Source organism: Gigantopelta aegis, chromosome 1 (genome assembly GCF_016097555.1).
Source record: "Gigantopelta aegis isolate Gae_Host chromosome 1, Gae_host_genome, whole genome shotgun sequence".
NCBI lineage: Eukaryota > Metazoa > Mollusca > Gastropoda > Neomphalida > Peltospiridae > Gigantopelta > Gigantopelta aegis.
Genome location: NC_054699.1, coordinates 15232315 through 15245239, shown reverse-complemented (window position 1 = coordinate 15245239; position 12925 = coordinate 15232315). Strand labels below are relative to the sequence as shown.

The window sequence follows — 12925 nt, the reverse complement described above, 5'->3', positions numbered from 1 at the left end:
TACTCACCTCCAGGGAGAACATAAATACAAAAGCTAATTACCAACTCAGAAGATCATGCCAATGGTCATCAACAGCGATATTCAGCATATCAATACAACCAGATTAAAGTAATCTGATATGGTGCAAATCCATGCTGAATATGATGCTGATAACCACCAAGATGTCTTCTGAGAAATACATTAATTCAACATATTCATTATCTGAAAGTATACTAAGGCTAGATTTAATTAATTCCAACACTTATTTTATGTTGCATTTATCAAAAATTTTCAAAATTTAGGATTTTCACCAAAAAATTAGGGCTTTTTAGGATTTTGAAGCTTTAATAAGGAATATTAGGGCTGCTGTCAAAAAATAAGGAAAATTAGGAAAATAAGGGCCCACTTGCAAGCCTGGATAGGTTGAAAAAAAAAAAAAAAGGAAAAGAAATCACAACACGAACCTTCCATGTTTTTTTGTCAGCTCCGAGATAGCCCGAGAAAGCCTTCACCCCCCATGGACACTCGATTGGGTTACAGATGGGTGAGAAAGCGCTGACCGACCGGTACTGTCCTGGGTTCTTCAGGCTACAGATCAACGCACCATGACCTCCCATACTGAAAAAATAACAACATTCCACACAATGACATCACCAAGTGGAAAACTGGTGAATGGGAAAATCGCTCTTTAATCAAGTTTTTTTCTGCACATAAAAATGCATCTGTAGAAAAGGTACTGTGTACATGCATTATATCCATAAACATGCGTACAGAATCGCGCATGAAATCAAGTTAATGGAAAACAGGTCTAAGGTGGGACCAACAAAATAAAATTGTTTAACAACACCACTGGAGCACATTGATTAATTTAATCATTGGCTATTGGATGTGAAACATTTCATAACTGATAGTCATGGCAGGACATAGCCCAATGGTAAATCGCTCGATCCCCGTCGGTGAGTCCATTAGCTATTTCTCATTCCAGCCAGTGCACCACGACCGGCATATCAAAGGCTGTGGTATTGACTACCCTGTCTGTGGGATGGTGCGAGCATTTTACCACTGGGCTACGTCCTGCCCCAAGGTGGGACCACCACATTGCAGATAGGACATGTAAAGTTATGAAATTAACAAGTCATTGTTAAATGAAGGAAGAAATGTTTTATTTAACGACACACTCAACACATTTTAATTACGATTACATTGAGATGGACATGTGGTTACGGACAACACTGATAATGAGAGAGGAAACCTGCTGTTGCCACACAATGGGCTACTCTTTTCGAGCAAGAGATCTTTAATATGCAGCATCCCACAGACAGGATGGTAGATACCACAGCCTTTCAAACACCAGTTGTGGAGCACTGGCTGAAACAAGAATTAGTTCAATGGGCCCATTGATGAGGATTGATCCTAGACACATTAGGTGAGTGCTCTACCACAAACAAATATACAGACACTGAATTTTCTAAACAAGGAACTTTATTTAGCCTTTAGACTACTGAATTAATTTTTGACAAAAACCATGTTGAGTGGGTACAAGTTTATAATTTTTACTCACGTATATTCACTTAAATAATTTATAAATACATAAAATAAAGTTTGTGGGTTTTTATAATTTTTATAATATTTTAGATCAGTTAATGTTGACTAAATTTAGGCAAAAATTTAGTGGTGTGGTGGCTTCCTGACCACAGGTTTGTGTGATGTGTCTAGTGCTGTAGTATAGCGTAGTGGGCTTATAACCTTCTCGCTTTCAGCTGCCGCCGCCGGATAGCCTGACAAGGTGAAAAGGGGGCAGAAGTACGTAAGTCCCACCCTTCCGGTACATAGCCTCTACACAAACAAGACTCCTTCAGTGCCCCCTGCTCTCACAGCTTGGCACACCATGGTAACTGGGCCCTCACGGACCCAGGCTAAACTGGAGGGGATCTCGGAGCAGCTGGAGCCCCAGAGGTGCAGTGTGCATGACCCATCGGCGTATGGACACGCTCTGGCACTCACCAATCCAGCCCCAACTATGGGTAAATAGACGACCAGATAGAGGGCGTAAGTCATGAAAGACAGTCTATCTAGGAGAAGGAAATCTCCAAAATCAAAACCAACCCGGTGCTTCCCAGGTAGGATCTTGATCCAGAAGCTATGGTTGAGGTAACCCAGACAGAAAACCTAAAGAGCTGAAAACGGAGGTATTGGGCCACTGGCGCTCTTCAAAAAACCACAGTACCACGCAAAAATCACAAAATGAATATACCAATAGACAGATGTAATAGAAATGATGCTTGCCCATTGAAGTCCCCCCAGGATGAGGCAGTGTCGGGCTCCGTGCCTCGATGGAGTCCACCCCATGCTACTGGAGGTCCTTCCCATTCGCTTTTCCGTGCCAGGGGGCGAGGGAGGAAAGTTACTGGCCGAACAACAACAGCAAAGAAACAACAACCCCTCAAGGTAATGCACTGGAATGCTGAGGGAATTTTCAACAAAAAGACAGAACTAGAACAGTTCCTACATGAGAAAGCCATCAACATTTGCTGTGTACAAGAAACTCATCTACAAAACAGCAAAGCTTTCAAAATCAGAGGCTACCAATGTTTCAGATCTGACAGAACAAACCGCCATAAAGGAGGAATTCTGACACTCATCAGGAACAACATCCATGCTTATGAGACATCAGTGCACATGCAGGATTCTGAATATCAAATGATCAAGGTCAAAACAAATGCAGAAGAATTACAAATCCTAAATTTTTACTGTCCCAATGATCGACCACTGTCCTTAGACACCATAGAGGTATCTCAAGCAAACTTCATAGCAGTTGGTGACTTCAACAGCCATTCACAGAGCTGGGGATACAACCACATAGATCGACGTGGAGAAGAAGTGGAAACTTGGCAAGATGAAAATCAACTGATTCTAGTCAACAACCCAAATGACACTCCAACGTTTTACTCCAGATGTTGGCACACCACCTCCACTCCAGATCTTGCTTTCTGCACCGAAGACATCCAGAGAGATATGAAAAGAGAAGTTGGAGAGCAGTTAGGAGGCAGTGACCACAGACCAATAATCCTCACTGTCAACAGAAAAATCAGCATTCAGTCTCCACTTCCACGCTGGAACTATAAGAAGGCAAAATGGGGTATCTACAGACATCGAACAAGCACTCTGATAAAGAATTTGCAAGTGAAAGGAAGGGATATCAACCATGTTGTCAAGGAATTTAATGCATGTATCCTTCAGGCAGCCCATGAGACAATCCCAAGAGGTGCTAGAAAAGACTACAAACCCTACTGGACTAACCACCTTCAAAAACTACAGGATGACATGTCTGAATCTAGGAAAAAGGCTGAAGAACAACCCTCACATGACAACAACCTGAAGCTTCAGCAGGCGAAAGCAAAATATCTCAAAGCAAAAATACAGGCAAGAAGAAAAAGTTGGAGAGAAAAGACAGCAGCTCTAAATATGGAGAGAGATGGAAGCAAACTATGGAGACTCACAAGACAACTTAATGATGAGGACAACAGAGGACAGAGGATAACACTGGAAGATAATGGAGAAATGATTATAGGCAAACAAGCAGCAAATCGCTTAGCTGACAATTATGAAGAACAGAGCAGCATACACATAACTGTCGAACAGCAAAGAGAAGCAAGAAAAGAACAAAGGGAGAGATCAATAAACGCCACTCCAACAGGACCCATGCAACAACCTATCACACTGCATGAGTTACATGTAGCTCTAAAGAAATTGAAGAATAGGAAATCACCAGGCCCAGACTTGATCACCAATGAGATGCTAACTCACATTGGCAGTGCAGCAGTCAACAAACTACTGGAGATCTTCAATCACAGTTGGGAAAATGGGGTCCTTCCACAAATCTGGAGAGAGGCTACTATGATCCCTATTTACAAGAAAGGAAAAGACCGAAAAAAAAGCTGAAAGCTACCGTCCAATCAGCCTAACCAGTTGTGTTGTTAAGACAGTGGAGAGGATAATCAACCAACGCCTACAATGGTATCTGGAAACTGAGAACATCCTGTCCCCTGAACAGTCAGGCTTCAGACAGTTTCACAGCACTGAAGACCAAACAGCATATCTTGCTCAAGAAGTTGAAGATGCATTCCAAGAAAAGAAAAAACATGTGTTAGCCACCTGGATAGATCTGCAAAAGGCATTTGACAAAGTATGGACGGATGGCCTCATCGTCAAGCTACAGAGAAGCGGCATATCTGGAAACATGCTTGCGTGGATCCGATCATATCTTCACAACCGTAGAGCAAGGGTCACAGTTGACAGAAAAGAAAGCAAGAAAATACTTTTGCGACATGGGGTCCCACAGGGAGGAGTCCTATCACCTACACTTTTCTTAATCTTCATCAATGACCTTGTGCAGGAACTTCCCAATGGAATACAAGCTGCCCTTTATGCCGATGATTTGGTGATGTGGTGCAAGGAAGAGCATGCCACTACTGCCACCTACAGAATGCGGATAGCAGCAGACAACCTGACAGCCTGGTCAGAAAAATGGTGTGTGGCTATCAATAAAGACAAGTCTTCTACCACACTCTTCACTCTATCACCAAAGAAAAAAGCAGGAACAATCAAAATTGGGAACACTCCACTGAAACATGCAGATGAAGTAACATACCTTGGGGTCACCTTCGACAAGAAACAAAACTTGGAAACCACATATTCAAAAGGCAGAGACAAAAGCCAGATGCAAATTAGCCATCATGCGGAAACTAGCAGGAACTAGCTGGGGAGCAAATGAGACAATCCTCAAGAGAGTATATCAAGGAACTGTACGGCCGCATCTTGAATACGGCTCATCAGCCTGGTCAACCACTGCAAAGACCAACCAGCAAGCTTTAGACAAGGTTCAAAACCAAGCTCTGCGAATCATAACGGGATCCATGAAGTCTACACCCATTAAAGACATGGAAAAAACTGCAGCAATACAACCCCTTGGTGAGAGGAGAGATGCCAAGATCATGATCCAGGCAGAGAAATTCAGGTACCTGCCCAATCATCCAATGAAACAAAGAATGGATGGTCTGACAAAGAATCGTCTCAAACGTAGCAGTTTCATCCACCAAAGCAGAAGACTTACTAGAGAACACCAAGCTAACCCGTTACCAAAGACACTTCCATTTTGCCCAACAGATCTTCCACAAACATGGAATGATGAACAAGCCAATCTACAGATCAGCATGTCTGTCCCACAGTTGGCTTCAGCAGACTCCCAAAACGACCTGGTCAAACGGTCACTGGCAATGGCTATGATCAGTGACCGGTACCCAGAAGAATCTTGGATCCATGCATACACTGATGGTTCGTCAACAAATGCTGTGGCCAATGGAGGGGCAGGCATATTTATCAAGCTCCCTTCAAGAAATACCCTAACTGCAAAAGTACCAACCGGCACCCACAGTTCCAACTACAATGCAGAAACCCATGCACTTATTCAGGCTGCTACAATGATCAAGGATGCAAAAGAAGACTGTCAACAAGTTGTCTTCCTCACAGATGCTCTCTCAGTCCTACAAGCCTTGCAAGGGGAAAAACTTCCTCACCTGAATGAAGCCATGCAAGAGGTAGCAAAGGAAAGACGAGTAGCTCTACAGTGGATCCCAGCACATTGTGGGATTCCAGGAAATGAGGAAGCAGACAGGCTAGCCAAGCTAGGAGCTAATCATGTACAGCCCAGCAACAACATTAGCTTCTCAGAGAAGAAAACCTTGATAAAGGCAGCCAACAGACCCAGGACAGAACAAGATGATTACCACCTTCTCAGTCGCTTGGAACAAGTAACTCTGTTGAGACTCCGGACAGGCCACAACCGACTGAATGCTCACATGTTCAGAAAGTTTAAACTTGCAGCAACACCAACCTGCAGTTGTGGCCTGGAAGACCAAACAGCAGAACACATCTTACAGGCGTGTCCAATTCATCAAGACCTGAGACAAGCTGAGTGGCCAATCGAAACTGCCATACACACCAAACTCTATGGAAAGAGAGGCGAACTGGAAAAAACAGCTCATTTTATCTTACAGACTGGACTATTGGTCTAAATTGTGAAAGAGAAAAAAAAAAAAAAAAAAAAAAAAAAGGCAAAAATTAAAAAAGTCATTTTTACTGACCGGCATTTGTGGCCAGCTGTCCAGTATTTATATCTATTATTCCCGGTAACAGTGGTTTTCTGACAAGATTTAAAAAAAATAAAAAATGTACTATGATTAATACCCCAATATTTGGTGATTTTTGTTGTTGGTAAAACAATCAAATTTATTATCAAATTAGCTGTCACAATCAGCTATCAATCCACAAAAATGACAACGACGTGCCGTCATTGTTGTCAAGTGAAAATAACTGCCGAATACTTTTTCAAATCAAAATTACAAACTATTTTCAACTAAAAAACAAAAACCTAAAGATACAGGAAGCCGAGTTGTCTTCTGTTTCCTGTTATACATGTCTTTCCAGTGAATGTTGAGTGCAAAACGGCGGGAAATATGAATTGGGGGGGGGGGGGGGGAATGCACTGTATACAGTGTGTCGAGATGTATGTAATTTTAGTCATCAACATATTTTATTAGTTACATCTTACAATGGCAGCAAACTCAGGAATGTCTTTAAGTGGTGTTCTCATTATGCGATTAGTCGCACCGACTTCTTGTATGCGATTAGTCTCACCGACTTCTTGTATGCGATTAGTTGCACCGACGTCTTGTATACGGTTTGTCGGCCCTACAAAAATGAGAAAGTATAACACTAAAGTTGTTCTGATTCAGGTGTTCTCACAACATGATTTGATCGCATGCGACATGTCGGTGCATCTAATCGCATAATGGGGCGAGATGTAGCCCTGTGGTAAAGCACTCGCTTGATGTGTGGTCGGTTTGGGATCAATCCCCGTCGGTGGGCCGATTGGGCTATTTCTCACTCCAGCCAGTGCACCATGACTGGTACATCAAAAGCCATGGTATGTGCTATCCTGTCTATGGGATTGTGCATATAAAAGGTCCCTTGCTACTAATTGAAAAGAGTAGCCCATGAAGTGGCGACAGCGGGTTTCCTCTTTCAATATCTCCGTGGTCCTTAACCATATGCCCGATGCCATATAACCGTAAATAAAATGTGTTGAGTGCATTGTTAAATAAAACATTTCCTTTCTAACCGCATAAAGAGAACACAACTTCAACCAATACTAAGTGTTGACTGCATTTATTGGACTGTTTTACAGTACTGCACTTTAATTAATTTAAATACCTTCACATACTTTTAAAATATATACACAAGAATATCATTACCTATGTCCAAATATTGACTGCTTGTCGGGAATGGCAGGGAAATTGCTATTAATCAATGCAGGAAGCTGAAATAAAAAGAAGAAAATATTAAAATTATTATATTATTAAGAAATATGAACTAAACATCTGTTAATGACAGTACAACACATTATAAAAAAACATTTATAATTTTCTCTTAACTTAATATTCTTAATACATAACCTGACCTCTGACCTATGGCATTCCCTCCCCACAATGAACTGGTTCGGTCACGTGATAGATATGTTTTTCTTTCTCCATCACTTCCATGTCTATTTGGTGTTTTATGATAAATGGTTACTAAGACACTTGGTTGATGCAAAAAAAAAAGAAAAAAAAAAAGTTTTATTTAATGATGCACTGAACACATTTTATTTACAACATGGTTAAGGACTTTCAGATATTGAGAGAGGAAACCCACTGTCGCTACTTCATGGACTACTCTTTTCGATTAGCAGCAAGGGATCTTTTATATGCACCATCCCACAGACAGGGTACCGTAGTACATACCACGACCTTTGATATACCAGTTGTGGTGCACTGGCTGGAACGAGAAATAGCCCAATGGGCCCACCGATGGGGATCTATCCCAGACTGACCACGTATCGAACGAGCGCTTTACCACTGGGCTACATCCCCCCCCCACCCCGACCTGTCAACCCTCCCGGATTCCGCGGGAGTCTCCCGGTATTTGATAAAATCTCCTTTAACCTGTGCGGGAGACAATTTCTCCTGTTAAATGACATTTTTGTAAGCATAAAAAAAAAATTGATCCTCTTTTGTCAAAATAATATAAGGGAAGTAACTCTGCTTTTTTTTCTCATTCGGAAAATGTCAACTACTTTCGGTTTTTGAGAATGTAACGGGCCGAATTATCTCGACTGTTTAACCTTTGCCGAAGTGAGAATTGTGGGATAGCCTATTTATATTGTTAAAAAAGCACATGGAGTTTATAAAATGACGTGTTATTATAATGTTTGTTATCATCGTAATGGCTACGAAGCGTGTTGCTGCTAATTCAACAGGCTGTGTATTGACATTCAGTGTTGCCAAAAAAAACAAAAAAAAAACTATTCAATTTAGTTCTAATAACACCTCTGAATTGTAAAATGTCTTCCCACTGGATTACATAATGCAACTATGACGAATCTGAACTGCCAGACTCCGAGTTGACAGTGATACACACGATGCATGTTAAAATCACATGTCACAGCAAGACAACGAAAAGACCAATTAGCTGTATAAACATACTTGTGTCAGTTAATTTTGTATGTTTGTGCAGTAAAATGTTGGTTATAAGGGTACACTTCAAGAAATTATTTTTGTACAATTAAAAAATGTTGTGTTTGACATTGACATATTAATTAGAAACAGTCCACTTTTGTACGGTAATAGATCACAACGTATGATAAGGATAACTCATTTATACTGTTCACATAGTTATGACAAAAAGACAAAAGGGATTGAATTAAATAGTGGTGTCTGTAGCCTACACAAATGAACTTGTTACGGAAATCAGCGAAGTCGGTAAAATTGTCTCGATTACTTCATAACTGTTAGTCTACAAAGCTGGCCTCAGACCACAATTAATTTCACTATGTTTTCTCATGTAGCCCCAGTGGCTGTAGCACTTTTATTAATTTCACCAGGCCATTAGCATTTCACAGGAAACATTACCTGCCTGGGCCCAATGAACACTTAAAAGGACGACCTCTGTTGTCCAGCTCTTTTCCACGTTATATCAATGTGAACAAACACACGTGGGCTAAGAGACCGAATCACACCCATGGAAGGCAATACAAGACGAAAGACACAGTTCAAGAAGGGACATGCACTTTGGAATAAGGGTAAAACTCTGCTGCATGAACATGCAAGTCCAGAATCTCACACTGAGAAGTTGCGACCAGTAGTCCGGATGAATATAGACGAGTTTGCCTTGGTCACGAAGTCGAGTTCCACTTCAGCCACCATATCCACTCCAGATTGCGAAGGTGCGTCACAGCCAGTCCGCCTGCTACGTCCCATTACGAGTACATGTACTGCGTCTGAAATGAAAGAAGAACAACAGTGTAAAGACAAAGAAGACATGAGTATAATGGACAATGACAGAATGGTAGATGCATGGAATGCAGCTTTCTGATACCACTCAACAGCTTCCCCTGAGTGCGACAAGCCTGAAATGCAAATATTAAAAGAGGTTAAGTGGGGTCTTTGTTGGAAAGTCACACTACACTGTGTGAAATGTGACTTCACTGCTCCTGAAAGCAAATTGTACAATGAGGTGAAGACAAATAAACCTGGCCCAAATGCAGCAAAAACTAATGTGGGTCTTGCTATCAGTCTCGAAGATACTCCCGTCGGCAATACAAGAGCAAAAGTGCTATTGGCAAGCATGGACATTCCACCACCGTGTCGGAGCAGCATGCAGAGAACATCATACATCAACGGCTGTAACAGATCTAAATGAAAAAGATATGGCACAAAAAGTTGAGCTACTGAAAGACATTAACATGAAACGTGGAAATGAACGTGATGAAATTAACATAACCATGGATGGGAGATACAACTCCACGACAATAACAAGTTGGAAGAAACCAGGCCAGAATGCATCACAAGCTGTAGGACTTGCGTGTGAAACAATGACTGAAAGAAAATTCATTGTAAGTGCCTGCTTCCAGAATAAACTTTGTTGGACCGGAGCCTGGTTAAGAAACAAAGGTATTCATGTGACGTGTCCCGGTGGTCATCCTGACTGCACAGCAAATGTGCCGCCATTTGCTCCGCTGTTGGAATACGAGATGGGAAAAGATATCGGAACAGACTTGGCTCTACAAGGTATGGAGATTCCAGATCATCTGCTGGAGTTGATAGTGCTTTGAAACTTCTAGATCCAATGTGGAAAGTGCAGCGGCTAGCTGATCCAACCCACTTAGGTCAGAGTCAGTTTCGTAAGTGTTACAAAGTTAACACAGAAGGTATTCAGCCAGGATATGAAAGCAAGGTGCAGTTTAATTCTTAAAGAACCGATGAAACTACACACTGGTGATATCAGTATACTGAAACAAAACTTACCAAAGGTCCTGCAATCGACACTTTCATGCTATGGTGGTGACTGTTCAAAGTGTTCACGGTACTCAGTAGTCTGCAGTGGAGGAATAACGAACAACTGGTGGCACCGATCCATGTTCCTGGATACACACAGAATCACAGAGCTGAATATGAATGAAAATGACAAAATGTTAATACTGGAACTTCTGAAGATTAAACTAAATATTTCAGCTGTAAAGCAAATGAAACTGTATACAGACACACAGAAATGTGAGGCTGCGAACCGTTCTCTCAGTGTTTCCTTACCTAAGAATGTGAACTATTCACAAACGATGACTGGGACGATAGAAAAGTGCAAGTACTGTGGCATCGAACTGTCAGCTCGGGTGAGGCGTTCATTGCATCAGATGGACAAAGAGTCGGACTATCAAAAAAGATATCAAAACAATCCACAGGTGGTTAAAAGGCACTTAGTTCAGCAAGGAAGTAAAATTAGAGATCACTTACAATATAGACATTTGCACAGAGATCAACAACCTGACTACAAGAAAGGATTATTAGATATTGACAGTCAAAGAGCAGACAACTCCTATGACCCCAGTTAGTTATTCAAAGTAATTTTTGTCACAAACTTTCAAGTGATACATATAATATAGGAACTATCAGTTTGCATGATATCATTTCTGTTGTGGACATGAACCCTAGACATTGAAGATTGACTTTAAACAATAAAAAAAAGTAATGTGAATAAATGTATGCTTTTGAATAAATGTATCATGTGATATTTATATGTGATTTTATGACATAAAACTTTTCTTTAAATTAACCTTTGTTATTGTTTTACATTTTTATATGTTATGCATTCTGAGATGCAAGAGGCAGGGGGGGGGGGGGGGGTATTGTCCATGTCCCTGACAGACATCCCTGTTCACACATTGTATGCGCGAGCTGTTAATTGCATGTGGCTCAGCAGATAAGTGATCTTTAAACATACAAAGACGGTTATGGCACAGGTGACTGATGTCACTGCCATCTATGTCCATCTCCTTATTAAAGACCATGAAACTTAATCTGTGAGCATTTACTGTACGATACTGGCCTGTGATTGGTGATTTGAATTTAATAGCACCATATCCATTTGGTCTGGGGGGCCCATTCCATATTATACATTCACCATTTGGCCCAGGATCACATTTTGAAGAAATTACCCTCTGGTATTTTTTTTAAAAGCCTCCATTTTGACTTACGGTATTCAATTAGCCTTAATACACAAAGTGAGACTGTCACATGGTGTAGGGATACATTCTGATTGAAAAGAATGACCTATGACCTGATAGGGGTACAATGCAGGTCAAATCATGTTATAATTTGTCAAATTACAAATGTCAAAATATAAATATAATAAAATTTAATTTAATTTAAAAAAATATATATTCATCACCCAAACTGATAAGTTTCAGATTTCCACCTATCTTAACAATTAGCATGCACATTTTGAGTCCTGTAACTGTCATAGTTACCTCACAATTAGGTATCAAAGTGTGTCACCCTGTGTCAAACATCCTACTATATCAGGCCTCAGACCACAATTAATTTCACTATGTTTTCTCATGTAGCCCCAGTGGCTGTAGCACTTTTATTAATTTCACCAGGCCATTAGCATTTCACAGGAAACATTACCTGCCTGGGCCCAGTGAACACTCAAAAGGACGACCTCTGTTATCCAGCTCTTTTCCACGTTATATCAATGTGAACAAACACACGTGGGCTAAGGGACCGAAACACACCCATTTCTGTGCATTTTACACAAATTTTGCATGACTTCAAGGTGCTCTGGGGGACAGTATGCAGTATCCAGTGTAAACCAAGTGCACATATTCACTAACTGCATCCTCTTACCTGTCAAACCCAGTGTAACAATCCAGTATACAAAGCAGCTCCCCAGCCATTAATCACATAACAAGAAAACTACATTTTCTCGCATTCGTTTCCGTATTTTGGACAACCAAATGGGTGGATAACTCTAGTCTAATGCCAGCTTACATGTATGTGAGGTCCCGAAAATGGCAATCGTTTAATTTTACACTTTCTTTAAAAAAGAAGAAGAAATGAAATAAAATTTTGACGGAATAATAAAAAGAAGGAAAAGAAATGCTAATAGATATGTACAATGTAGGAATAAGCCTAGGTTTTTTTTTTTACGTCTATTATTTTTCTTTTTTATCAAATAAAACTTCATTTAAATATTTGTATTTCAGCCAGAGGTTAATGAATGTACATATGTTATTTATATATGTATATATGTACACACTATAGTAACAGTAATCAATTATCATTGCCGACTATATTTCATTTTTGTTTCGTTTGTTAGAATATCACAGACCATATGACTAGAACATGATTTGATGCGTAGTACTCTGTGGCATATTGACCAATCAGAGCTATCGGGGTCAGATTATTTTTACTCTTGGAATTTAGCAGGCACACGCTGGTCTACTTGACAAGTTATTACGCATTGATGATGGTGTCTAAACGGATGTTTTTTATAATTATCTTTATTATGGCAT

At 40.5% G+C, this 12925-nt stretch overlaps 1 protein-coding gene across 3 annotated transcripts in view; it reads right to left on the bottom strand.

The window, feature by feature from the left end:
- The window catches only part of LOC121371002 (S-formylglutathione hydrolase-like), a 199906-nt gene that overhangs the window by 10146 nt on the left and 176835 nt on the right, over window positions 1–12925 (bottom strand). For all 3 annotated transcript variants that reach the window (XM_041496610.1, XM_041496600.1, XM_041496618.1), the window contains exons 6-7: window positions 7293–7357; window positions 444–597 (exon numbers count right to left, since the gene is read on the bottom strand). In XM_041496610.1, the coding sequence (XP_041352544.1) occupies window positions 444–597; window positions 7293–7357 (219 nt within the window). The remainder of the gene's footprint in view (window positions 1–443; window positions 598–7292; window positions 7358–12925) is intronic.